Here is a 26,840-nt window from a genome sequence, read left to right as displayed (position 1 = left end):
TTTTTTTTAATGGGTAAAAAAAAAAAAAAAACAACAAACCTTAAATTGAACAATTCTGGATTCATCCCCATGCGGAGCGGGAAAAATTTTGAAATCTTGAGCATTTTTGAGGGCTTCAAAACAATTTCCCACCCAGTTATAGCCACCAGTCCCATCAGGATGTGTTTGAAAGCACTCCAGCAGGAGCTGAGCAGAGCTGGTCTCAGCTGGATACCGCTCTCGACGAGAAATGCCGTGGTGAGGGGTCATGTTTCTTCAGAAAAGAAGTATCTTCAATAGGTCAGGAAGTTATTAGTGTCTGCTAACAATAAGAGCTTTGGATTGATTCAATAGATGCTCATTTTAATTGTAAAATGCCAGTAATGAGAAATGTGCCATCCAATGACTCATTTTTCCCTTGTAAAAATTATTGGACATTTTTATTAGTTTTACAAATGACAGGACCTCGTATTTCTGAGAACACTTTATACAAGCCTTGCACAAGCCCACTCTCATAAAAGCGTGTCTGTGGTGACATCCGGAGCCACAAGAAGGGGAGCGGTAGAAAGGCCCAAAGTGGTGAGGACAGCCCACAAGTGGAACTGGCAGGACCGAACCCCAAGAGGGTGGGAAGGGGTGGATACAGCACCGGAGACATGAGCCTCGGCGCTCCTTCCCAGCAGTGCCTTTCTGGAGAGGCACGGGGCACACAAGGGGATGGGTGCCAGCCGGCGCCCGGAGGTCGGCCCGGCGCAGAGCCCCGGAGCGGGGCAGCGGCGCCGGTGTTGAGGCGGGCGATGCAGCGGGCACAGGGAGGGCAGGAACCAGCCCCGGCCGGGTAGAGCTGAGCCAAGGTAAGCGCCGTCCCCCGGCCGCGGCCCCTCTGCGGCCGGCGCTGGGCAGAGCGGGGACCAAGCATCCTCCTCCTCCGCTCCCAACGGAGCCGCCGCTTGGCGCCGTTAACCCCAGCGCCCGGCTTCATCCGTGTCGGGGTTACCTCTGCCGGCAGACAGCGGGGGCCCGGAGCGCGGAGCTTGCCTGCCCTTGGCTTGCGAGGAACAAGAAAAGGGGTTGAGCGCAGCCAAGGAGCAGGGGGCACAGGGACATCCCACGTCCAGCCCGCCTGTGCGCTGGATGGGGCTGGCGGGGAGTGCCGTCGGGGTGTTCCTCCTTCTCCGGAGAACAGAAGAGCTGCTTTGGCCAGCTTTGCTCTTTTGTAAAATCCAAGCAATTTCCCACGGAGAATTAATTTGCACAAGGGGGGCGGGGGGGAAGGGAATAGTTTTAGGGAATTTCTCATTTCAGCGTCTCCTTTCCCCACTCTTGTTGGTGGTGTTTGTATGTCTGTTTACATCCCATGACAAGTCATCCGTGCGCAGCGTCCCATGAGCTGGCATGGTGTGACATAATGCGAGAGCCGAGATAGCCTCCTGCTGCTATTTTAGTGGGGAGGATATTTTAAACTTTATGTTATCCAGGAAATTTCTGGAATATTTGTCTTCATTCCAAACCAGAATGAAAACAATTCCTGAAATGTTGGAAGTTCCCGTGAAACAAGTAGCGAGAGCTTCCAGCTCTGGCACCACCGACAGCCGGGCAAGGGGAGGCCTCAGCAGCAGGCAGTGGGTGGCAGCAGCAGGGAATGGGCAGCAAGGACTGGGCAGTGGGAGCAGGGAATGGGGCAGGAGGGAATGGGCAGCCAGAGCAGGGAATGGGCAGCGAGCAGCAGGCTGAAGGCATCACACCTCTGCCCGTGCCTTGCTGCAGCCTGGCATGCATTTGCTTTCCAACAGCACAACTGCAATCGTGCATTAGGGCACAGGTTTAAAGGGGGATGGCTGAAGGAAAGGCACAGGGAGAGTACCAGGCACAGGGATGGAGCTGGCTTGGACCTGGCACATGCCACAGCCTCCCAGCATCACCCGGGCAAGGAGCTGGGACAGGGAGCAGGATGTGCCGCGGTGTCAGCGGATGGCAGTGGGGACAGGCAGCCCTGCTATGAGCTTGTGCAGCAGGCACAGCGCTGCCTCTCCCTCCCCATCAGGGGCAGGACACGATGCTGGGCTGGGAGGGCTGTAGAAACTGGGTTGTGGCAGCTTCCCCCAGCGTTGTTCTTGGTCAGTGCAGTTCTGGGCCTGCCTGCGGGCTCTCCTCAAGGGCATTGGTCCAGCCCAAGCCCCCGGGGCTGATGCTTTGCAGGGAAGGTTAAGGTTGTGTGGGGGACAGAAGCGACTCCAGCAGCCCCCCACGCTCCAGGGCAGACGCTTCCTTGTGCCAGGATGTGCTAGGAGAGACCCAGGGCTGCTTTGCAAACCCTCTGTGGTCTGTGGGGACCAGCCTCAGCCGGCAGCTGTGGGGCTGCAGGAAGGAGGGATCTGCTCCGAGCCTCAGCGCTGCATCTGCTGAGCCTGAGCCGCCATGGGACAGGCAGCGCTGCGCAGGGACCGCAGGGAGCCGGGGTCTGTGCGTCTGTGTCGGGGTGGAAAGCACCGTCAGGTTCCCGAAGCGTTTGCTTTTGCTTTTGCCCTTGCCGCTGCGCTGAGGCTCTCAGTGCTCGGAGCTTTTGTTTTGTGCGCTCCGGGAACCGACAATTTGTAAAGCCACGCTGCCGGGCTAATCCTCCATCAGCTCCCGCAGCAGAGACCAGCTGGGATCTGGCAGCAACCTCCCTTCTCCCGCTTCAGCCGGCTAAAGCAGCGAGTGTCTGTAACCAGTAGCTCACAGGTTTTGACTTATACGCAAAGCAGAGCAGCAGCCTTCTGCAGCCGGCAGCCGGCACTGCACAGGCACGTCGTGCTCCTGCGCCAGCACAGGGACCGGCTGGGTGGGCAGGCAGAGCTGTGCCAACAAGGTGCTGAGCGCCGCGCTGAGTCCTGGGGGCGATGCCAGCCTCGGTGGTGAAATCATCTTGGCTCTCTCCTGCCTTCGGAGCCGCTGTTATGCCCCGGAGATGCTCTTAAGGAGGGGAGCTCTTTCCACGGCATGGTTTGCCGTGGCTCCGGTCCATGAGCTAATGCATTGGGGAAGCAATGAAATTAGACTCTAAAACAGAGGTAGCTTCCTCTTTGTGTGCAGGAAAGCCCATCCACGGCACATGGTTTTAACAGAGAGCACGGTAGCGCTGTGAGTCTTGAACCAAGTTGTGCTGTCTCCTCTGTTGAGCCCCAGTGTGCCGGCTCGGTGAGCAGCAGGCTCCATAGCCGTGCTGGACGAGCACAGGTAGAGCACTAGGAACAGGGAGAGCTGCCCCACTTAAGGGAGGTTCAGGAGAACAGGGAGGACTTGGATCTCAGGGTGCTGAGATTTCACTGGAGCCAGGGGTTGATGCGTAGATAGGTGCTGGTTGGCATCAAACCCCACATCTTTCCCAGTGGTTAGCAGGTATTGAACACGGGGCTGGAAGCAGTGTCTGCTAATCCTGGGTATGCCAAGGGGAAAGGCAGCACAGGGGCATCTTCAGCAAGCCAGATGTCAGTGGAGAATAAACACAGCCCTGAGAGCTGTGCCCCGGGCTGCTGCATGCAGTTCGGAGGAGGCAGACAAGCAGGATGCTGCTGTTAGCCACTGGCTGCTCAAAGAGACACCAGTGTCCCCACGGACCGGCTGGCTCGCTCCAGGATGATCCCAGCTTCCCTGCATCCTTTTGCTCCCTAATCCCAACCAGTGCCGCCACAGCTCAGTTTGGGGTTAGCTACGACTGGTGCCATGGGATGGCGGCACAAATGGTGCCATTGGAAAGGCTATGGAGCACCCCAAAATGTTCATCACCTCTTTGCCAAAGTCCTGCTCTGATGGGACAGCGCAGGCTGACCCCAAAGTGCATCTGGCACAAGAGCTGCCCCATCCATCACTTCTCGGGCTGTACCAGGGAATGGCAGGGGTTGGGGGGGAAGCATGTAGCCAAGGGACCAGCTCTGCTGCACAAGGGGACCCTGCCCCAGGTCATCCCAGATGGCAGAGGTTGAACAGGGACCTGGTAGTGCCAATTGTCCCCCTGCTCCCAGGGATGTGGTACTGTGACACTGTGATACCGTGATGTGCTGCTGGACAGGCACAGAGCTGGGTTTGTCCTTTGCAAAGACAAGGCAGCATCTTCCCTTGATGAGGCAGCAGCAAGGGATGAGGGTTCCCCACCCAGGGCACCCCGTCCTCTGTGGGTAGCAGTGCCCTGGGGAGCTGCAGAAGCTGAGCATCCATTGGGCTCATCCTGCAGCTCCTCGTGGGAAGCTCCGAGCCCACGGCTCTGTGTGCAAAGAGCCTGTGATTTTCAAGGGAACTCATTCTGAAGCTGACTGGAGTCTGTCAGAGCAAATCAGCTGCAGTCTGAGCTAGCCACTTGTCTCTGCTTTAACCCTGGGAAAGCAACTGGGCTGCAAATGTTTACCTTATGAGGCAAACCATCAATATCCTTGAAACTTTGATTAAAAAGAATACTGGACGAGAGCATCTTGTGGGTTTCTTTTCTGGTTTTTTCTTCTCCCTGATTCGTTTCACAATAAGCCAGAAGCATGGCTTGAGTTAGGGCTTTGGCAGGGGTTTTTATCATGATGGATATAGTGGAGGAGAGAAAAGAAGCTTGGTTATCAGAGGATGCCAGAACTCAACTTCCTCACACATAGATTTAATAATGCAAAAGTTCTCCTTTAAAGGTCTCCTTAGAACAAATCCCAGTCATCACAAAGTCCACAGAGATAAATTAAATTACATTTTAATAGTGGAGAACTCATTCCTGGGCCGGGCGCAGTGAAAGTAATGTTCTGCCTTAGACAAAAGTAGCCTCGTCTCCCATCTGAATGCTACCATATGAAAAACTTAATTGGAAATGGAACCCCACAGCTTCCAAGGCACAACAAGGGGCCGTCATGGCTGGGATAGCTCTCTTGCAGGCATTATGGTCACTGGAGCATTATTCTTCTCCCCCCCCTTTTGTAAATGAAAAGGCGTCTCCAAGAAACTGCATCCAACACGTATCTGCTGGAGCTGCATCTGGAAGTGGCTGGCCACAGGCAGTTGTGTCCAGCATAACCTAAGCTCTGCCTCAGGGAACAAGGATGCAAGGCACTGCGCTTCCCATACATGCTTCACGCCCTTGAGAGCCCCACAACAGGCTTCGGCATCGCGGTGCTCCAGCGAAGCATCCTTGCCTTTCTCCTGGGATCGTTGTTTTCCGCTCTGCCACCTTTCCAAGCCAGGCTCAACCCGTCCTCATCTTCACGCTGTCATCCTGAATGTGTTTAGGATATGTACAAGTGCTTCCCATGCAGACACAGACATTTAAAGGGCATGGGGTGTGTGCGGTACGTGCCTCAGGACGGGGTGATGCGGGGTGCAGGCTGGGCCAGCCTCACCTCGAGGCCCTGCGTGATGAACACTCCCCAAAACCAAAAGAAAGGGGGAAAACCAGGCAGGAAAAGCGTGAGGGAAGAGCTGCCTTGTTCCTCTCCGTGTCTGCACAATCCCCCAGATCCCTCGGCAGAATTAGCTCCTTGCAGAGCACTGCATTCAATTAATTATACAGTTTAAAACACAATACGTAGACGTATCCCATTGACACCAGCAAAGCTCTTGGCTCCGCTGGAGACCTCTGTGAAGCTGCAGTGCAGCAGAAGTCGGGCTGTGCCACAGGAGATGCTCTTAAATTGTCATTAAAATCATTGTAGTGTACTACAAATGTCACAGAACGCAGCTTTGGCTGCTCAAGGAGCCCCTCCACATGTGTTTTCAGCTGATTTAGCTAGGCTGCTTTCAGTACAGTGGGATCCCTGTCTGCTTGCATGAGCCTGGGCTGAGCAGTGCGGGGTACATGGGTTCTCTACGGGGACATGGGGACACCCCATCTTCACCCTTTGGTGCTGCTTCAGTGCAACCCAGATCACCACCATCAGTGCTGCAGCCCTTTGCGGGTCCGCAGGAACACCCAGCTCATATCTATGGGGATCCCAAATCACCCCAGGGCCCCAAAACCATCTGAGGGTCCCTCCTGCTCTCTGCAGGGGCACAGATGGGCAGCAAGGAGCTGAACCAGGGGCTCACCCACCCTTTCCTTGCTGCTCCCAGAGCCAGCCTGGATCTCTGCTCTGGCTGCCGCACGTTACTGATGGGGGGCACTCAGGACCCCCGGGATCACCAGCCTGCATCCCCGTGCAGCGATGGGAGCCCACAGTGATTACAAGCTTCCTGCGTGTCCCGCCGCTGGGGCTTTGTCACACACGATGCCTCACATCTGGGATTCGACCCTCTTGGTGGGGATGGTAGTGCCATTTCCATGTCAAGCTGCAGCTTTTTGACCCCCAGCCGTTTCAGGGCTTGCAGCTATTGTGTGGGGTTTTTAATGTTGCAAGAATTTATATTGGGGGGAAAAAAAATTAATTTAAAAAAGTGCCTTTCCCCCCTCCCCTCCTTTTCTCAATGCCTTGGGAAATGTCATCCAGCAGGAATGTTCCCAAGAGCTTCCCGTGGCCGAGAAGAGCAGGGGCCCCCATGCCCAGCTCCTGCCCTTGTGCCCAGCCTCCTGCCATCAGCTCTTTAAGCCGCGGCTCCCTTGGGTGCCCCATCCCTGCTCCCCAGGCATTGCCCCACGCTCCCAGGGAAGCAGGGCCGGCCCTGCCCCACGGCAGCACCAGGTCCTGCTCTGCTGCTGCTGAGGCAGAAGGGAGGAGGCTCGGAGAGGGACAAGCTGTTCACAGAGCCACCTCTTCTGCTTAAGCTGTTTTGTGCCCTCTTGGCTGTGCCAATGGCCTCTTCCCCTTCCAGCTTTGGGCAGAGCTACAAGAAACGCTGGAAACCCCACACCTGTGGCTTGTCATCATTCAAACTCCATTCAATTGTGTCCCAAAGCAATTCACTTTTCCCAAACATCAAAGCCTTCAGAGTGATGCTGGGAGAGGGAGGGCTTCCCCCATGAATCCCAATGGCTCCTGCACTCCCTGCCCTGCTCTGGTCCCAGGGGCTGGACACCTCCATTGGCTGTAGCCAGGAGACCAGGCTGGCTGTCCCCTCATAGCCCATAGAGCTTCAGCCTGAGTGAGAAGCGTGATGTGCTTTGGAAATGGATTAGCACTGTGTGATGGGGCCGGGATTCAGCTGGGTTTGTTGAGCAACTTCATCCTGGGGAGAGGGATGCATCTCAGATGGGGTTGTGAGAGCAAGGGCAGGGAGAGCTGAGGCATTGCTCGCAGGAGGAGGAGGCAGATCCTCCCCAAGAAAGTGCAAGTGATGCTGCTATTGATTGCCCCATGAGAAGGTGCTGGATGCCTTTTTCCAGCCTCAGCATCACATCACAGACCACTTCCACGGGACTCATTGCGGGACAGAAAAGGCTGCAGGCAGATGTGTCTGTGTTCACCAGTAGCTTTGCTGTGATTGACCTCAGAGGGTTCTGGTTCGTGTGCAGGGAAGGGAGCAGAGAAAGGTGTCTGCAAACCCGCCTGCCTGTTGTGTTCTACATAGCAGGGAAATAGAGGGTGATGCCTGGGACCGTGCATGGGGCAATGAGCAGGGCAGTGCACAAGGCAGTGGCACAGCACCATGTGCGGGGCCAGGTGCAGGCAGTGCGGAGGGAGCCCCAGCCTGCCCTGCGTTTGGTACTTAGAGCGTGGTAGCCCCATCTGGGGCTCAAAAACCCAGCCCCAGGACCAGGTACCATAGAGAAATAATGAGGAGAAAGAAATAAGGGGGAGACGCCAGGACCAGAGTGGCCCCACACCCCTCTGCGTGCCAGCGGATGCTGCGGGATGCAGGTGGGATGCTGGTACCCAGGGTGCCCTCACTGCCCCATCAACACTGCCCTCCTCCCCAGCATCCGAACTTGTGTAAAGGCAACTGCATAGGAAAAGCTGTAGCAGCTCCTGCCTCTGCAAGCACCGTGTGCTGCTGTCCCTGCCGGAGCTCGGAGCTGGTTTGCCTCAAGGAATCCGTGAGATTCGTCCTGCTGTGATCTGTAACAATATTGGGATTAAATTAGCTTCCCTGAGCTGCAGAGGGGTCAGCGTGTAAGGCCCCCTGGTTAATCCAGCAGGCCAAAGAGAACAGAAGCCTCCCTGCATTGGGAAAGGAAAACAACGGGGTCTGTTTGCAATCCGTGGAGCTAATTCAAACAGCATTCCTCAAACAACAGGGGAAAAAGGGCCTTGGGAGCGAATGAGAAAGGAGCATTTCCCAACATGCGCATAGCATCGCTCCTTGCAAAGAGGCAGAATGTCCAAGCCTGCATGGGGTGCAGCGTCAGGAAACCCGGCAGGCAGCGAAGGAGATCCTGAAGAGCAGGGCAGCTCCCTGGGACACACATGGGAGCTCCCTCCCTGCCCTGTTCCTAGGGAGCACAAAGGGAGCCGGTCCTGCCAGACCCCTCCGGACCTGCCTTGGGCAGCACGGGGGGTGCAGGCAGGCTGCCCATGACACATCAGCGGGATGGGGCGCGTGGATCTCGCTCTGCCTTCACTTCACGGCATTTCCCTGGCTCAGCACCAAAGTCGGGGTGACCTCCCCAGGGCTGTTCCTGGAGGGACACGCGCATCCCAGCACGGCCACTGCCGGAGCAAGGCTAGGAAGCAGCGTTGCCCTGTGAAAGCCCAGGCTTGCTTGCTCTGCCCAAGGAGAAGAGGCATGCCCGGGTGATCCTATCAGGATCACTCCCGTTCCTCTTGCCTCCCCATGGAAGGCATGATCCTGCGTGCCCCCGTGCCTGACCCCCCAGCACGGCTTGTGCAGCCTGCCTCAGGAACTCGATAGTTGTCTTTGCAACCAGAGCACTTGTTTGCGCAGCAAGCTCGGCGCTTGGGATAACTGCATTGCTGGGGAGCCAGGACCGCAGGTGTTGGGATGCTGTTGCCCAGGCTATCAATCATGCTGCAGGAGATAAGCCTTCTGTGTGAAAGCAGGGTGCAGGGGAGCAGGGGAGCGTCAGAGACAACTTCAGGATGTTCTTGCTTTCCTTCTGCTTTCTCGGCGAGCGTCTCGCTTGCTTTTTGCTTATGCTGAGATATTATCACAGGCTGATGAGGCACCGGGGATGAGTAATGCACCCTCTGTGCCAGCTGAGAACTTGTAGGCACTGGTACCTGCCTCTGCACACAGGGTTAACGTCAGGAGCCCTGGGTCTGACAGAAGCTGTGGTGCTCAGGGCCGGAGCTGCTGGATGCAACCCCACTGCCTGCATCCATACAGGCTGAGGGATGCAGCTCCTGGAAGCTCAGTCCCAGCCTGGAAGTCCCTGTGGTCCCTGGGCAGGGTGGGCTTTCCATGGAGGAGAGGCCTTTTCCTTGGCTGATTGAAGCAGAGGAGGATGCAGGGCAGGAGATGGAGAGGGAGGAACTCAGAGCAAAAACCAGCAGGTTTTGAATGGGGAGGGGAACCATGTGCTCGAATGGTGGGGCTGGGAGATGTCGGGGGTCCTCCTCTGCTCCCTTTGGCTTTGTGCAGAACAGGACACAGAGCCAGCCAGGGAAAGGCTGGTGCTGAACAGGCAGAGTCACCCGCAGTGGGTGACCGGATACCTGTAGTGCAGGATTAGACCTGCTGCTTCTTTTCCACCTAATGTGGCCAAAAGTGGTGAATTCAGGCAGCCTTTGCCCACCCCTTTCCCCCATGCAGCGCATTCCCAAGGGCATGCGGGATGATGGCTGCGGACGATGCTCCCTGGGTACCACACCGGGCGCTGGCACTGCCACCACAGCCTGGCTGGAGGAGCCCAGGCTGCCGGGTACCTGCTCAGTGAGCACTTCTGTGGGCAGAAGGAAAACCTCCCAAGCCAGCAGCTCTGTTCCCAATCTGGAGCCGCTTGGCTTTTCTACCCTGCTCCAATGTGGAATTCCACGTCCTTTTGTACAAGAGGGAAACAACCTGTTTAGGATTAATTTAGGATCAGCCTTAACAGCCATTAGCTAAAGCAAACCAAACGGGTAAATGAGCTGCCTGCCAGAAGGGAAGAAATGTGGGACTTGGTGCTGCTTTTATTGTGGAGGGTGTTAAGGCAGGATTTAGTGTGATTTACTGTCCTCTGCAATGATACCTTCCAACACCAGGGAGCTGGCAAGCGCCCTTGCCTGCAGTCAGATACGCTTCTCTCTGCACTAATTATTGACGTGTCCAGTAGCCCTGCTCTTCCGGCTGGGTTTGTCAGCATTCCCATTTTAAAGCTCTGTCTTTAGGGTTTATTGCTCAGTTATAAACATTTGCTCCAGACGGAAACTTGATCTACAGCCGTCAACTGGAGCTGCAGTGCTCTGAGAGAGAGGAGGAAGGAAAAGGTTTGGCTGTTCAAGGCAAGTGTCAAACACAAGGTCTTTGGCTTATTAGGGGTTTCACTCTTACAGCCAACACAGTGATGCTGTCCCAGAGCCTCATTCGATGGGACTTCAGAATACCCTAGACTAGAAAGTGAAAAAGCTCCAAATCGAAAGAGAAAAAGGTCTTTAAAATGGAGATTTGCCACAGTGACTGCTCAGCATCTGCCCAATGCTCAAAACACATTCCCAATGCTCCTGTGAGAGAGCAACGATCTCAGAAGATATCATTTGCAAGCAGGAAAGCAGGGACCTTTAGCGAGGTGCCAAAGAAACTTCCGGATGAATAAACCCTCCATACACACGTGCGTTAACACAAGCACAACGCAAGGGGGAAGCTGGGAAGGGTGAATTCTCCTTCTTGCCTGTTCTGGGTTATTTTGCATCTTTGTGTTGATACCTGCTCCCATGCAGGCGCTGTGTAAGCAGAGGTGATTCCAAGGGTGTGAATAACACAGACCCAGGAGATCCTCCAAACCTGTGTATCCGGGGGGCTGTTCTATGCCAGGTCCCACACCCTTGCTCTCCTCTTCCTCAGGGCTGCCAGCGCACAGAGTGCTCTGCTGGGGATGCTCAGAGACCTTAGCAGGGACCTGTGGGCAGCAGAAATCAAAGGGACCTGCCCCATCTCTCCAGCATGGGACCCACAGTGGGATTCAGGACCCAACACAGCCCTTTAAAGAGCCTGTGCCCTCTGGCTTCCAGCTAGGAGCCCTGTGAGCTTGGGGAGGACCAAGTGCAGATACTGCTGCTCCTCCTTGCTTCAAGACTTTAGTAAGCAGTGCAGAGTGAGTCACCCTGCTTGGCATGGGTGTCTCACCCATCAGCGCATTGTCCTGGGCTGTCCCTAGGAGCACTTGGAAACCAAGACAGAATTTTACTCATTCCAGAAGAATTATGGCATCTGCTCGAGCGGATCTTACACCTAAAATAAAGAGTGGAACGTGTTCAGTGCTTGGAGACGTTGGCACACAAAGGGGGGAAGGTAAAGATGATGCTTTCAGTGCATCTCCCTCTGCAGCTCCCTGCTTCCTGCCCACTGCCAGGCACTGGTTTGGGCTTTATGTAAACCACACGGTTATGGACAAATAGCCGCCATGTAGAGAGTTTAGAAGATGCTGGCACTGACTTTGAAGCATCCCTTTGAAAGCCTGAGGATTACCTTCCACAAGAGAAAGGCAGAGGCAATGGGGCAAGGAAAGTGTTAGAGAGGGGCAAGCTTTCTGCCTGAGATTCCCAAGAGAGGGAAAGTGAACATGAAGAAGCAGCAGCCTCCTCGCCAGCTGCAGAGGCCAAGAGCACGGGTAGCTCAGCAAAGCAGGGAGAAGGCATACAACATCCTCATGTACTGAGGAGGATGCTCTGAAATGGTAAGGAAGGGAGGATGTGGCACCCCTCTCACTGCATCTCTTGGGTGGGAGTGAGCCCTGACCCTGCAGATCAGGAACATACAACCTGCTTGTGCTATCTAGGTTCTTGGGGGAGCTGAAGGGAAGCAAACCCCATCCCCAGGACACTGATAGCATGCCCAGAGGCTGGCCAGCAGCTTGCCACCCAGCCATACACCCATCAGGGTACCAGAGCCCCATGGCCATGGGCATTGCATCGGCCCCACAAGAGCCAGGGATGAGGGTCAGTCAGTCATGCAGAGGGACCCACACGGTGCTGCAGCCACTTGAGAAGTGGGCAGACAGCAATTCCTATTAATGGCTTGTACAGAGAGACAGCGGGACAAGGTCCAGCACGGCTCCATGTGTCCCATGGCATGTGTCCCGGGAGCACCAGCTCCCTGCCTGAGCCTGCGGTGCAGGGGGCATGAGAGGGGATGGGGGCCTTCATCGCCCCACAGCTCCCCAGTGGCTGGGGCCCTTCTGCCTCCTCTATGGGGGGCCAGCACACTGGGGCTACTCCTGTGTTCCCCTATGCACCCATGTGAAGCTGGGGTCCATCCCACATCCCATCGGAGAAGGGAAAGGCAGCTGACAGCAGCAGCAGGAGGAAAGCTCCCGTGCTGCTCAGGTGTGATGAGGGGCAGGTATCCCAGGCCAGCCCCACCGCAGTCACACTGCTTTCCTGAGCGTGAGCGTTTCCTCCTGCTGCAGAGCCAGAGATGGAAAAATATCCAGGCTTTGAAGCCCTTTGCCTTAGTGCTTTCCCCGCTCCAGAGGATAATAAGCTGCTTTTAATATTTGACATGTTTATTAACAGATGCAGTTGTGACAGCCGATGACTTCATGTGCCAGTTACCACTGAAATGTTAGTAATAACTTGGAATTAAGTGTCATAAATAAAGCAGACTACAAAGGCAACTAGATGGTGTGTCATTCTGCAGTAATTCACCGAGACCCTGTTGGCTCTGCAAGCAACACTGGAAGGTCCTTTGTGGAGCTCCAGTCCGGGTTTTGCAACAGTCACAATATTTTGGCTGGATATTGTCTTAGGAGGTGGTACTAGTGGGGTGGAATTCCCTCATGCAGGAGTTTGCACTAGATGCCTTTACAAAGCTGGATACTCTGGTAATAATAATAATAAAAAGCCCCTACCCGCTGGATGGGGATGGAGTCTACGGCATTGAGACCAGGATTTATTAATGTGCAAATCGCTCTGATATGATCACATACTTTCTGCTTTGCATACGCAGGGAGCAGCGTGGGCTGATGGAGTAGGAACTAGCCTGGGCGATCTTTACGAGCTGAAATCCTGCACATCACTGAAGGGTTTGTTCCTCTGCGAAGCTGTTAGAAACCTGCTTTAGGAAAGCAAGCGAACCAAAGCCCCGGCCCCAAACGCACCAGACCGCTCCATGAACTCGCCATGCATCGATTCCTCATTGTTTTTGACAGAAACGTGCGTGTAACTTTATCTGGAGGAGCCGAGGATTGTTGTAGTTGGGCTTGTAGTGGTTTAAACCTGAGGCACCCGTAGAGCCTTTGCAGCAGGGATGAGGGAGTGACAAGTCAGAGGTAAGGGTTTCCGAATGCGGGCTTGTTTAGATGAAGCTGTTGCAATGCGGGCTGCTAATGAGGAGCGCCAGCCTTGTCAGCATCCGACTTGCGGGTTTGCCTTGTGCAACGTGGGTAATGAGTCCAGACAATGAGAGCTGTGAGGAATCACAGCGCGATCTGTCGCGATCCCCGTCTCCCCCGCCCCTTCCCAAGGTGTGCGGGGGGCTTTGCGGGAGGCTGGGCTGCTGCACGCTGGCCCCCGCCGCTGTTCTGCCTCCCCGGAGAGGGGAAGGGGGCACGGGGAGCTGGTGGCACCATTGATCCGTTCGCTGGAGCTCGCTGCTGGTCCTGGATCAGCCCCAGGGTCCCGCCGAGCGCAGCGCAGGGGCGGCAGTGCCCTGCCTGCTTCCCCGCTGGCTGCCAGGGACGGGAGCGTGCCCGCAGCTGAGCAATGAGGGCACGGGGCGGTTGAGCAGGCTCAGTATCCCTGCGGCTGCACCCCGCAGAGGACGGCACCCATGGGGGCACGGCAGGCACCCGGGGAGCGCGGGGTAAGTACGGACTCCCTGCGGGATCAGTGGGGAAAGAAAGGGTTTAACAGTGATCCCGGTGATGGTGAGAGCTGTGCGTTAACACCCCACCTTGATGCTGCTGGATCTCGGAGCTGGGCTGCTGAGCCGGTGGGTTAGCGAGGGATCGGGGCAGTCCGCGGTGTGCTCCCGCAGCCAGGCGGGGATGCGGCTCCCTGACAAGGTGATGTTTCAGCCTCTGCCCTCTTGATCCTCTGAGCCAGGGGGCTGCGAGACGTGGGTGCAGGCAGCTGGGGAATGGGCACCCCTGCACTGATGGGGTTTCTTGTAGGTGTTTCCTTGAGTGGTCCTGGGGATGGATGAGGGGTGCTCAGGTGATGTGCTTTGGGTTTGGAGGGGTGTCTTCCAGTAAAAGGCATTAAAACAGGGCAATACCAGCCAAAGCAAACACTGCTCACCATGGCAGGCCTGGAGCCTTCACGCTCCTGAATGAATGGGGCTTGGTGGGTTCCAATGCAAAAACCCTTGTTACCTGGAGGTCTCTGAACCAGGGGCAGTGCTTACAGCGCTGCTGTGGTGGCCAGGTTTATGCTGAGATCCCACAGGAATCCCCTGAAACATCAGCCTGGAGCGTTCTTCAATGGGAATGACTTTGTTCAAAGTCCATCCATGGACTTCCATGGTGCACCTGATCCCCACTGCAGGGCCAGGGCCGTGGGTTTGGGTGGGAGCAGGGCAGAAATCCCAGCGGGCCTGGAAACCACCCTGGAAAAAAGGCTCCTTTCAGCTGGATCAGCTCCGCAGCCACTGCGAGAGCAGCAGCACCACCCTGAGGGACACAGCAGGGAGAGAGCTCGGGGTGCAGGGGCACGGATGTGACCCCCTGAGCACAGGCAAAGGCAGAGCATAAACCTCGCATTGCCATCACCCGAGGTTCATTTGAGCTGGCATCTGCTCTATGGGGCTGTGAGGCTGCAGGGAACTGGGGTCAGGTCATCCCTGGGCTTTGAGCATAGTGGGGACCGTGCAGGCAAGAGAGGCAGGGGATGGAAGGCAGAGACACCTTCCCCAGGGCTGTCTGAGCACAACCTGTCCTCTGCTCGGGAAGGGAAGTGCTGTCTTTGCCTGACACTGCCCCCTCTGTAGTCCTGAGTTCAGCTCTGGGGCTCCCAACACAAGAGGGATGTGGAGCTGCTTGAGTGAGTTCAGAGGAGGCCATGGAGATGCTCCAAGGGCTGGAGCAGCTCTGCTCTGGAGCCAGGATGAGAGAGCTGGGCTGGGTGAGCCTGGAGAAGGCTCAGAGGAGACCTTACAACAGCCTTCCAATAGCTAAAGGGGGCCTACAAGAAACCTGGAGAGGGGCTTTGGACAAGGGCCTGTAGGGAATGGCTTTAACTTGCCCGAGAGGAGACTGAGATGAGCTCTTAGGCAGAAGCTCTTCCCTGTGAGGGTGCTGAGGCGCTGGCACAGGGTGCCCAGAGAAGCTGTGGCTGCCCCATCCCTGGCAGTGTTCAAGGCCAGGTTGGACACAGGGCTTGGAGCAAGCTGCTCCAGTGGAAGGTGTCCCTGCCTGTGGCAGGGGTTGGAGCTGGAGGAGCTTTAAGGTCCCTTCCAACCTAAACCAAGCTGGGATGCTATGGTTCTATGAACACATACCCAGCCTTCCAGCCGTACCCATCACAACCTGCCTCTGAGGATGATCCTTTGGGGTTGCAGCCAGGTGCTGTGGACCAGCTGTAGGATGGCCTTTGTGGCAAGCCACCCTGAGCCATGCCAGAGCTCAGAGCTTGCTCCCTCTGACCTGGATGCTGTTACCTCTTAAAGAGGCAGAGCTTGTGCTTGTTCCAGCTGGTCCTGCCCTGCCCCATGCCCAAAGCTGAGCCTCCCGGTTATTTGTCCCACTTGGGTTTGCTCCCGCTGCTGAAATCAGTGCTCCTGGCTCTGCGGGGCTCAGGTTTCCCAGTGACGTTCACCGGGAATCCCTGCAGGAAGCTCACACTTGGCAGATGCTTCCTTTGCACATGGCCAAGCAGAAGGCCCCGGGGGCTGTTTAGGGTCTTGGTCTCTGTTTTTGCCCGGAGAAGGGGCTTAGCGCAGCAGCTTGAGGCTACTCCTGTAAGCCCTGGGAACTGCTTTCAGGAAGGCTGCGTTTAGAGATGTGGAAGGTTGCTGTAAGCCCTTCGGTTACACTGGAAAAAGAGGGGAATTGGGTACTGAGCCGAATGTGTGCACACTCCAATGGGATGAGAGCCTCAGCAGCCCCGGCTGTGCTGCATCAGACCCTCCTGCTGGCACACTCAGGGTTTCCAGGAGTTGGGGCTGTACTCTGCACCTCTGCTGAGCACACCCCTGCATGGCAATAGGGCTTTTAGGGTTGGTGAGGAGCCCCTTTGGCAGAAGAGCAAGGTTTTGGGTGATGCTCTGAAATGGACCGGTTTGCAGCTCCTGGTCTGAAATTCGCTTCGGCTCCTGCCGGTTTAGTACGATTTGTCCCTGGTTGGCATTTGGTAAGTTGGTTATTGAACTGAGGAGGCTTAAACCTGCCTCACGTTGCACCTCATAGGAATAGGCTTGCTTTATCAGTGACTGCACCTAAATCCCCAAGCAGCTCCTGTCTGTGGCACTGGAGCTGTTCCTGCCGGGATGACTCCAGCGCCTGCTCCGGGGCTTCGCTGCTTCCTTCTTCTGCAGCCCAGCACGCAGCCTCTCTGCTCCAGCAAGAGGGTAATGGAAATCCCCCAGTAAAAGATTTCCTGATGTTTTACAATGCTGGAGCACAAGCGCTCCCGGAGAGAGGCCTGTGGCACTCTTAATCACAGCATTACTCGGAGCAGCTACTGTGCCAGGCACTGCGCAAGGAGCGGAGCAAGGAGCAGGGGTGCTCCTATAGCAGAACCCTGGAGCATCTCCATGCTCCAGGCTGGGACAGAGGGGTGGCCAGGGGCAGGAGCCTCTCCTCAGTGTATTCCCCATTAGCAGCTCTCAGCACGGCTCCGCAGATCCGGGGAATGCAGCGCAGAAGCTGGTGGAAGGAGTCAGACCTCAACAATGCTGCGGAGAACTCTGCTGCCAGATTGGCTTTTATGATTTCATTTCTCTCAGCGCAGTTGATGGGTTGGGGATCCTGCAGAACTTGGCGCTCGGGGAGGGGCTCAAATGAAGACCTTCTGCTTCGGAAATGTGACTTAATGCAGCCTGCTTTTATTGCTTCAAGGATTAAGCAGAACAAAGTGGCTCTGCCTGTGCATGTGCAGAGATGTTTGCCGGCTGGAGGAGCGTGAGACACCCTGTGGCAGGCGCGATGACCGAGCCGTGCGTGCATGGGACCTGCTTTCACGCAGGGTTTCACATGCTCCTACAGCGTTGTCTGTGCCTTGACAACAGGGACAAGTCCTCAGTGACAGGGTTTAGGGGTGGGCTTGGCAGTCCTGGGGTAAAGGTTGGACTTGGTCATCTTAAAGGTGTTTTCCAACCTGGTTGTTTCTGTGATTCTATGAAACACTGCTTGGAATGATAGCATGAAGGGGAGACTTTCCCAAAGAGAATTCCCAACTCTCCTCCCTGTGGTTCTGCACTGCCTTCCTCCCAGTGCAGAGCAGATAGGGAGCTGCAGGCATGGGGGTCACTCAGAGCAGGCAGGACCATGCAGGCAGTGCGGAGACATTGTGTTGGGGAAGCACAAGCATTGCGTCCATCTTTGTGTGCCTGGAAATAGGAATAACAGTGCCACAGGGCTGAATGAGGTGTGGGCTTGGTACTGCTGGTCCTTCGGCATCCCAGCTTGCAGCTCCTGTGCAGCCCTGGCCCGGTGGGGTTTTGTGCCGAGGAGCCACTCCTCAGTGCTCACCTCTTTGCCCCTTTCCCTTGCTGCTGCCCAATGAGGCCAGCTCTGGAGATGCTCCAACTGGATGAGGCTCCTGCTCCACACCCCCCCGAGGCTGGTTCCTGACACCCGTGTCTCCTGGTGCTGGGGAACAAGGGAGGATGTGCACTTGGGAGCCCGCTGGCTCTGCTCCCTCGCTGGGCTGGGGAGCTGCACAGGCACACGTGGGGCTGCAAGCTTCTCTTCGGGAAGCTTTGCCTGCCGGAGGCTTTTGCCAAGGGAGGGCAAGGCACACAGGGAGATAAACGTGCGTGTGTGTGGGCTCCTGCTTGTCTGAAAGATGCCTCCTCTCCTGCTGGCTGTGTCCCACCTCCGAGGCTCAGCCGTGATGGAGGAGCAGCTCGGATGCTCTCCAGGGCAGGGCCGGACTGTGGAGGGTGCAGGGGCTCACGGTGGCAGCGGTGCCTCCTGATCCCTGCACCATCATTGCCCCATCCTGCTGCTGCTGGACGCTGGCCAGGGGATTTGGTGGGCACTGGGGAGCTGAACCACCCTTGGATGGGATGGCTGGTCCTGATGCTGGTCCCCTCCTGCCCCTGCATAGTCTCCTTTACCTCTCCTGTGGTACCCACTGGGATTTGTCCCCCTGCTCTGGCTGGCTCATTGTGCCTGGGGCGAGGACCACTATGTGCCCCAGTGACCCCAGGAGGACCCCAGGAGGACCCCATCCTCGTGGTCCTCCTCTCCATAGCACCCCGCTCTCATTTCCTCCTTCTCTTCCTCCTCCCGCTCCCCTCCCTGCACCTCTGATACAGATCCAATGCCATTGTCATTATTTGAGGAGCTCGATAGAAACTTAAAGGCAGGTTTGGGAATCTGCTGGTTGCTACCACAACAACCAACCTCCCTGGAGCCTTTCCTGGGGCTGAGATGCTGCTGCCACCAAACCAACCCCGGTGAAACCCTGCGAAACCCCAGCTCCTGCAGGCAAAGACACTTCTGAGACCTGTTCTTGCTTATTCAAGACATACAAGATACCCCTCGATAGACTGCCAAGGTGAAATTCAAGTTCTCTACCCAGCCCCAGGCCCTGTAAGCCCCAATCCCCCTGTGCTCAGAGCTGATGCCCGGACGCTGCTGGCAGCAGACCTGGCACTTCCTGGGGGTTCATTACTGCTGCTGCTGCAATCAGACTTGGTCCTGCCTCCAGCCCTCACACAAGCATCTGGTCCTTCTCTCCCAGACGCAGGAAAGCTTTGGAGAGCCCGTTTACATTATGGCTAGCCTGATACCTTCAGCAAGAGGCAATATATCAGCAATTTAGTTATTGAGGATTAGGTCTTGAATATCCTGGGGATATAATGTTGGTCTTTCTCACCTTGTGTGTAGGAGGACTAATGGTAAATTATCTGGATGGTTTACATTTTCTGGCTTGCATTGGAGCTCCCAAGGACCAATTTATCCTGATGGAACTGCAAACAAGGCTTACTGTCATCTCGGATGCAGGGGCCAGGTCTCTCCAGTAATGAATTCAGAGCAACTCAGGTTATCCCAAATCCTTCCTGTCGATGGGATAATGGCATAAATCCTGCTCATGTTTAGACTGGAAATTGTTTGCAGCAACCTGAGCTTGACCGATGGCTGCAATAGCTGAAAGAGGCATAATCTGTGTCCTGAGGTGAGGGTGGGAAGAGCTGGAAGCCCGGCCCTTGTGCTGCAGCCTCCGCTGGTGGGCACGCTGCAGACCCTGGGTGCTTGCAGGGAAGTGTTGAAACACGGGGATCGTGCTAATGGGCAGCATCCAGGATGCAGGGAGCTTTCCTGTGCTGAGCGGGCAGCTGCGGCTGTCTTTGGGCTAGAAAGCAAGGAAACAAGGAGGGAAAAGTGGGTGCTTGTTTCCCATGGCACCTCCCTGCCCTCGCACTGAGCGAGCCCTGAGAGACGGGGTCTGTGGAGGCAGCACAAGCTCCACGCTGGCTCTTGGCAGGCTGGGGCTGTGTTTGCTCCATCCGAATATCCCTGCTGCTGTCCCCACCCCGAGGGGACTTTGCCCAAACTGTGAGTGTTGTGTCAACACCCGGGGCAGGTTCAGCCTGTGCTTGTTGTGACTGCGCTTCACCTGTAACCGCTGTGATTAAAGCAAGGGGCAGCACCGTGCTCCCTCCAGAGCTGCTGGCGCTCGGCACTCATTTAGGGACGCTGCTCTGCGCACACCAGGTAGCACCCATGGGGCCCCCTCTGTCTGTGCCACGCTGCGCATTGCCATGCTGTGCATTGCCATCCATCCGCAAGATCCTTCCTCTCCTGGCTGCTTCACCCCAGGTCCCTGCACATCAGCAGGGTGCGGAGGGAGGCTGCGGGGCTGGGGTTGGGATCCCCTCTCTGCTCTGCTCAACGCTCCCAACAGCCCAGCTCAAGCACTTGCCAGTGTTTATAAAGCAGCTCGCAGCAAACAGCCCTGGAGGTGCAGAACGAGTCCGTGCTTACACAAGCAACTCATTACGTATTGGAGACCCCTGCGGCTGGGCTGGGGGCTGTAAGGACAAGCACATGGGCAGCGCTGTGCTCCTGCCCCAGCAGCGCCGCAATCACTGCAGGGACACAAAGAGGTCAAAGGCGTTGGGGTGCACGTGAGCCAAAGCTGCCACAAGGTGCCCGCTCGGGGTCACATCTTGGCATCGAAGCGTGTGCTGCTGCAAGGCTCAGTGGTACCCGGTCACATCCCCCTTCAGCAGCTGAGTCGGGATGCTGCGGGCAGCCCTCTCTCACCAGGTATTTTGCTGCTGTGGCCATAACCAACTTTGGCCACTCCATGGTGGGCATGGAAAGGGCCTGGAACCCCAGGGCCCACGTCTGTCATACAGACGGGCTGCAGCTGGGCCTCGTTCCAGCACCATCACTGCTGGCCGTTTGGGGCATCGGTGGCTGCGCAGTTATTATAAAGGGATTATACCCATTTTCTGTTTCATTTGAGTTCACAGAGTGAATGTTGTCGCCTGTATTCCCACACAATGGCAGCCATTGGCAGGGCTTCCCTCTGCCAGCTGCAGAGAGGAGCACGGCTCTGCCTGGCAGCACCAGAGCTCTTGGTGCAGCCCAGAGGTTGCCCTTCCTTCCCAACAGCCACAGAGCATCACACTGCTCCCCACGGGCCCTGCCTGCACTGCCTCTGCCCTGGAGCAGGAGCAAGGAATTGGATGCTCCAGGGCGAGGACAGGGCACACGGTGGCTCCCACGCAGGCTGTGCCTGCAGCCCTGGTTGCCATCCAACATCTTGCTGCCGCACCAGGCTTCCCTTTGCTCTCCAAGACGCTCATGCAAAGCAATTGGGCATCTCACCGTGCACAGGCAGCGCTGACCCTTCCCTGCCGCTCCGGGGCAATGGGAACTGGGAGGTTTGGAAATTCCCTCCGAGCAGGAGCGCGCTGTTTTGGGCAGCTCGCGGGATGATCCCGCCCTGTCCCCAGACAGCCCCGGCTCCGGCTTTGGGGCTGCAGCTCGCTTTCTGCTCGGCTCGACGACCAGCCCCAGAGGTGCCCACTTGATGGGAAACATCTTGTGCGCTTGGCAGCGCGCAGAGGCCATCTGCTCCTCGAGGAGGGGCGGCCGAGGGGGGACTGGCACTCTTCTAAACAACTTCCAGCTCGAGCCGTACGCAGCGTCGGCAGATGGCAAAGCCGCGTCGGGCGCTGCGGCGCGCGCTCGGTTATTGAGCAACGCAGTGACTTATGGATGAGGTTGGGGGGCGGTTCGCCCCACTCCGGGGGCCGCCGTCTGCCTGCACCCTCTATGTGCAGCTCCCCCGGTTCACCCCACAGCTTCCGTGCTTGCCCGCTGCGGTGCCGAGCCCAAGCACTCTGGGAACGATGTCGGCTGTTGAGTTAATCTGTTCTCCTCTTCCTTTGCAGTCCCTGCGAGCGCGCTTGGAAACCGCAAGCAGCTAACGCTCGCTGGCAGAGCCCCCCCGATGGGACTAGAGCCAAGCTCCTGCGCTCCTCACGGGGATGAAGGTAGAGCCATGTTACCTGCTACCTAAGCTCGCTGGCGCTGGCGTGGTTTGTGGATGTGGTCCTGCACCGGGCTTCGCGCAGAGACTCTCAGCTCTGATCCCGCCCGAGACGTTTTAGCAGCGGCAGACAGAGATCCCCAGCTGCGGAGCGGGCTCCTCCGACCACCCTGCGACGGAGGGGCTGCAGCGCTGGAGAGTTACTATGCAGCTTGGACTGTTTGTGGTGGTGGTTTTTCTAAGCTCCATGGATCTAACGGGCAGCAGCAAAGTGGCGAAGGGCAAGAGGCAAAGACGAAGTATGTATGAAACGCTTTCCTTCCCTACTCCTTCTCGTGGTGCTCTGCGCCTCGGGCACACGGTGAACGCGGTTTACCAACGCAGAGAGCCAGGGGTGCCCTTGGAGCAGCCCGAAATCCCACTCCCATTCAGAGATGTGCATTCCACTGCCCCACATTGGACCTGACGCAGGCCAAGGGGTGGCCCGGTGCAACCCGAGGTGCATGGGGGTTTAAGCACCCCTCCAGGCTGGATGATGCTCGGCTGGTCCCAGCCTGGGGCTCCACGCAGGGCAACCAGGCTGCGTCGGCGCAAGAGCAGCGGCACGGGTTTGCCCTCGTTTACGTAAGCTCGCTTGTAGAACTGTTTTACATTAAAACTGGTTGAAATTCGATTATATAAAAATGATTTTCTATTAAAACTGGGACTGCTGAGCCCTGTGAGAACAAGGGAAACTTGACGTCATGCCTAATGCTATAAAGTGCAATTTCCAGCGAGGGCCCAGTTTATACCTTTGCCATAGAGGCAGACCTTGGCTCCGCGGCCCAGCGCTGCAGGAGGAATGGGGCCGCATCCCTTGGGAGTCACTCCACACTAGGGGCCAGGGCCCAGAATCCCGAGGGGACATCCCAGAGCAGACCCAGCAAACCCCCTTGCACTGAGGATCCGCCGGGATGGGGACCCCCTCTGCTTTCTGTGTCACTTTCCATGCCTGAGGGAGGACCCAGCGATGGGGCTGGGACAGGCAGCAGGGGAGCTGCTGGGGTCTCGGGTCACTGGAGGGGGACAGGAAAGTTTTGCTACCTCTTGGACTGGCATGTGAACGCTGTGATGCTCCACGCTTGCTTTGGAGGGGTAATAAACGTGGTATTTAAAAGAATACATCTTTTTAAATCCACAGCTTTTCTATAAACAAGGACACTGCTTGCATAATAAACTAATAAAAATAACCTGCATTCTAGCCTGCAAAGAATGCTATTGGTTTCAAAACAAGCAGCATTTTTATATGATAATTAAAAGCAGAAAACTCTCTCAAGACATGGGATTGAGTATTTTTCTTGGACTGGATTTAGGAGCTGAGAACACATCTCTATTTTGGGGGCAGTGAAATCTCCCGCACTGCCAGATATAGTTAACATAAGCAGGGTCACGGCGAGATCTAGCTCGGGATGCGGCCTGGCTCGAAGCACAGCACAGAATTAGTCAGATGGTTTTGCTCCAGCACCCCTTGGCTCTGGTCCCCGCTTGTCCTGCACTGTGCCCATGGCTCAGCTGGGGTGGCACCGCCTGCTCCAAGAGGGGACATGGCAGGGATGGTCCCCCCCAGATACGTGTCCCCTTGTGGGTGTCTGCATGGTGGGAGACAGAGCTGGGACCCTCTTGAGCTGGTGGCTGCTTCTGGGTGCTGCTGCTGCTGTTGGGACCCTCGCTCCCGCGCTTGATGCTGGTGCCTGTGGGCATCGGGAGCGGTGCTGGGAGCACATCAGGTCCTTGGCCTGCCTCGGTCCCTGCCCTTCCTGATGGTGTTTTGGGGTCAACCCCAACGCGTGCAGAGCCCAGCCATGCACACAGGCACTAATCACTGCCTCTCCTCTTGCCTTTCCAGTTAGCACCGAGCTGAGTCAGGGCTGTGCCAGAGGCTGCGACCTGTGCTCCGAGTTCAATGGGTGCCTGAGATGCTCCCCCAAACTCTTCATCCTTCTGGAGAGGAATGATATCCGGCAAATTGGGATTTGCCTACCATCTTGTCCCCTGGGATACTTTGGCCTTCGCAATACAGACATGAACAAGTGCATCAGTGAGTATGGGAGGGAATGGGTGCAACGTGGGAGGGTGGCATTGCTTTGAGGGGCCTCCTCCAGCGAGGTGAGATGTATCAAAGGGCAGAAGGCACCAATTAACCCAGGGAATAACCCCATAATTTATGCTGTCAGACTGACCCCCTCCTTCTCTACGGGGAGAAGGGGAAGATGCTTTCTGCTTTTAAGGTACTGCTCGCACAATTACCTTTTCCACCTCCTCTGCCCGTTCATCATAGCCAAGCATCGTTCTGAACCACGATCCTTGGCCTGGGGCTGCCTCTTTCAGCCAGAGCAACAGAAAGAAGCTGGACATGGAAAAATAGGATCACTTCCCTTCAGTTTCATGCAAACCACCCTCGTGGCCAGATTTCCATCTAACCCCCTTTCTTTGCAGCCCATATTGTAGCTTCATCTGGAGCTGTTGGCACTGGACTTCATTCTTTGCACTGTCCCACTCTGGCTGAGTGTTGCTCAAGCTGAATATCAGCCCAAACCTTTTCCACCCTGATCCTGATTTGGATCTGGCAGGAGCTGCTGCTGCCTATGGGAGCCTCAGCACAGTAGCTCTGTCCTGTACCAGGGAAGGATGCAAAGACACAGCCAGGCCTGGCAGGACATTCCGAGACTTGCCATGGCTGCTGGCAGAGCCCTTGGGGCCAGGACTGAACCCTGCTTAGCAGTCAAGAGCTTCCTGAGCTGTTTGTTCACATCAGGCTTCATGATGCCTTTGTGGTTGGTTGTTTTTCCCCCACAGAATGCAAAATTGAGAACTGTGAGTCCTGTTTCAGTCGAAACTTTTGCACAAAATGTAAGGAAGGTTTGTATTTGCACAAAGGGAGATGCTACGTCACATGCCCCGAAGGCTACTCTGCTGCCAACGGCACCATGGAGTGCAGCAGTCCTGGTAAGTGATGCTTGGGCATCTGCTGGGTCCAGTCGCATGAATTGATGGAGTGTGGGTTAGGGGATAAAACAAACCCCTCAGAGACAGTGGCAAGGAAGGGGGTGCTTGAAAACTTAGGAAACTGCTGGGGAAATGCACATCTGGGGCTGTTCAGCCTGGAGAAGAGAAGGCTGCGTGGAGACCTCACAGCAGCCTTCCAGTACCTGAAGGGGGGCTATAGGGATGCTGGGGAGGGGCTCTTCATTAGGGACTGTAGTGAAAGGACAAGGGGTAACGGGTTAAAACTTAAACAGGGGAAGTTTAGACTGGATATAAGAAGGAAATTTTTTCCTGTTAGGGTGGTGAGGCACTGGAATGGGTTGCCCAAGGAAGCTGTGAATGCTCCATCCCTGACAGTGTTCAAGGCCAGGTTGGATGAAGCCTTGGGTGAGATGGTTCAGTGTGAGGTGTCCCTGCCCATGGCAGGGGGGTTGGAACTGGATGATCTTAAGGGTTGGAAAACCCCTACCTATTCTATGATTCTATCTATCCAAGCCTAAAGTGGGGGAGAAGCTGATGGGGCAGGGAAACGAGAGTCACCACTGGCCTCTCTTGTTACCTGGCAGCACAATGTGAAATGAGTGAGTGGGGGCCCTGGGGGCCCTGCTCCAAGAAGAGGAAGCTCTGTGGCTTCAAGAAGGGCAACGAAGACCGAACGCGGCGGATTCTGCAGGCTCCCTCCGGAGACGTGTCCCTGTGTCCTGCCACCACGGAGGTGCGGCGATGCACGGTGCAGAAGAGCCAGTGCCCCGAAGGTGAGCGCGCATGGTTTGGGTTGGAAAGGACCTTGGGATCACCCAGTTCCAGCCAAAGCTGGATGCCTGTGCGCTGCAGTGGTGGGACTCATCTCCTCCTCTCCCAGAGTGCTTAGGTCTGTGTTTTTCCCAGGAATTTGAGTGTTTTTGGGATGAATGGTGGTTTGGTCACTCTCTGATGGGATGGACAAGATTTGCAGCTGGGTTGAGTGCTGAGAGCAGTGACTAACACCACTGTGGCCAAGCTGTTCCTCTGATGTACGCAGCAGCATTAGCTCAGGGGCTTGGTATGCAGCCCCGGAGAAGTGCAAGTGTTCACACTTCTGCTGGAGACTGACAATTACAAAGCTAAACCCAGATTTGACCCTTCCTCCCCGTTTGTGTTTAGGCAGCAGCTCACAGTGCAGAGCACAGACTGGCAGATAGGGCAGCACTCAAGCACCTCCGTGCACGTGGAGGGGAGCAGGACCTTTTGGCCACCAGCAGCAGCAGTGGGCTATGGGCTAGCTGGGTTCTGCTGGAGAGCCTCATGGTGCCTCTTTGCTTTGCTGCAGGGAAAAGGAAGAGGAAGGAAGAGCAAGGAAAGCAAGATAATGCGAATGGGAACAGGAATAGGAAAGACACCAAAGACGCTAAGTCTGGCACCAGGAAGAGGAAGAGCAAACAGAGAGGGGCTGCGGTCCTCACCACATCCGCTAGCCCTGCCCAGTAGCTGCCCCTTTATGTCACCTGATGGCAAGACTTCATTGCTGCTATGTATATGAAAGCTTTATTGAACCAGAGCACTGCTACACAACACATACACATGTCCAGAAAGACAGACATATACTCCCCGACCGACCCACAGACCCAACAGAAACCACATACACAATGCATAAGGAGGCTGCACACACCCACACCACCCAGGACCATGGAGGTATGCTGCTGAGAAGAGGAGTGGGAGCACGCACGGAGGGATGCTCATCTCCCCATGGCTCCACAGGCACGCTGCGGGGAGGAGAGGTGGAGTACGAGTCAGCAGAGGACCCAGAGACTTCATGACCAAAGGCCTCAACTCGAGACCGGGTGCATGGCCCCAAGTGCAGCACGGCTGCAGCCACAGGGATGAGACTGGACCCATGTGGCCGCTCTCCCCAGCCTGGGACCCCGACTCACACAAAGGCAGTGGCCTCTTTCTCTTCCCCCCGCCCTTTCTTTTGTGTTTTAAGCTGTATGACTTTATCATTGCGAATACATGTTAACCGGTTGTGGTAAGAGGTCAGTGGTATCTGCCCTGAATCTGCTTCAAAAGAGTTATTTCAAATTAAAAACAAACAAAAAAAAACCCCAAAAACCCCAAAATGACAACCAGCTTCCTGAGTGTGTGGTTCATGCCTTGGCCCCTATGGAGGCTGGTGTCCCACAGGACAGAGACTCACTTGTGGAAGGGAAACTCACCAAAGCTCTAAGAAAAGCCCAGATTACGTTGCCAGCTGCACTGCAGCCACCCACCAGC

The 26,840-nt window shown here is 56.1% G+C and overlaps 1 protein-coding gene across 3 annotated transcripts; it reads left to right on the top strand.

Moving 5' to 3' along the window:
- Positions 1-637: 637 nt before the first annotated feature.
- RSPO1 (R-spondin 1) lies at positions 638-26,840 on the top strand. 3 transcript variants are annotated; one of them, XM_061449888.1, is made up of 6 exons: positions 638-833; positions 21,469-21,865; positions 23,452-23,643; positions 24,402-24,551; positions 25,157-25,345; positions 25,900-26,840. In XM_061449888.1, the coding sequence occupies exons 2-6, from the start codon at positions 21,772-21,774 to the stop codon at positions 26,055-26,057; spliced, it is 783 nt and encodes a 260-aa protein (XP_061305872.1). In that variant the 5' UTR covers positions 638-833; positions 21,469-21,771; the 3' UTR covers positions 26,058-26,840. The 3 variants fall into 3 exon arrangements, with proteins under 3 accessions (XP_061305872.1, XP_061305873.1, XP_061305874.1); XM_061449889.1 differs by lacking the exon at positions 638-833 and adding an exon at positions 12,729-13,225; XM_061449890.1 differs by lacking the exon at positions 638-833 and adding an exon at positions 13,707-13,758.

This window comes from Pezoporus flaviventris, unplaced genomic scaffold, assembly GCF_033815535.1.
Source record: "Pezoporus flaviventris isolate CSIRO_AGI_PZ_B2104156 unplaced genomic scaffold, CSIRO_AGI_Pfla_v1 ptg000008l, whole genome shotgun sequence".
In the NCBI taxonomy this organism is placed as follows: Eukaryota; Metazoa; Chordata; class Aves; order Psittaciformes; family Psittacidae; genus Pezoporus; species Pezoporus flaviventris.
The sequence above is the reverse complement of the archived record's forward strand: the minus strand, read 5'-3'. Positions and strand labels throughout refer to the sequence as shown.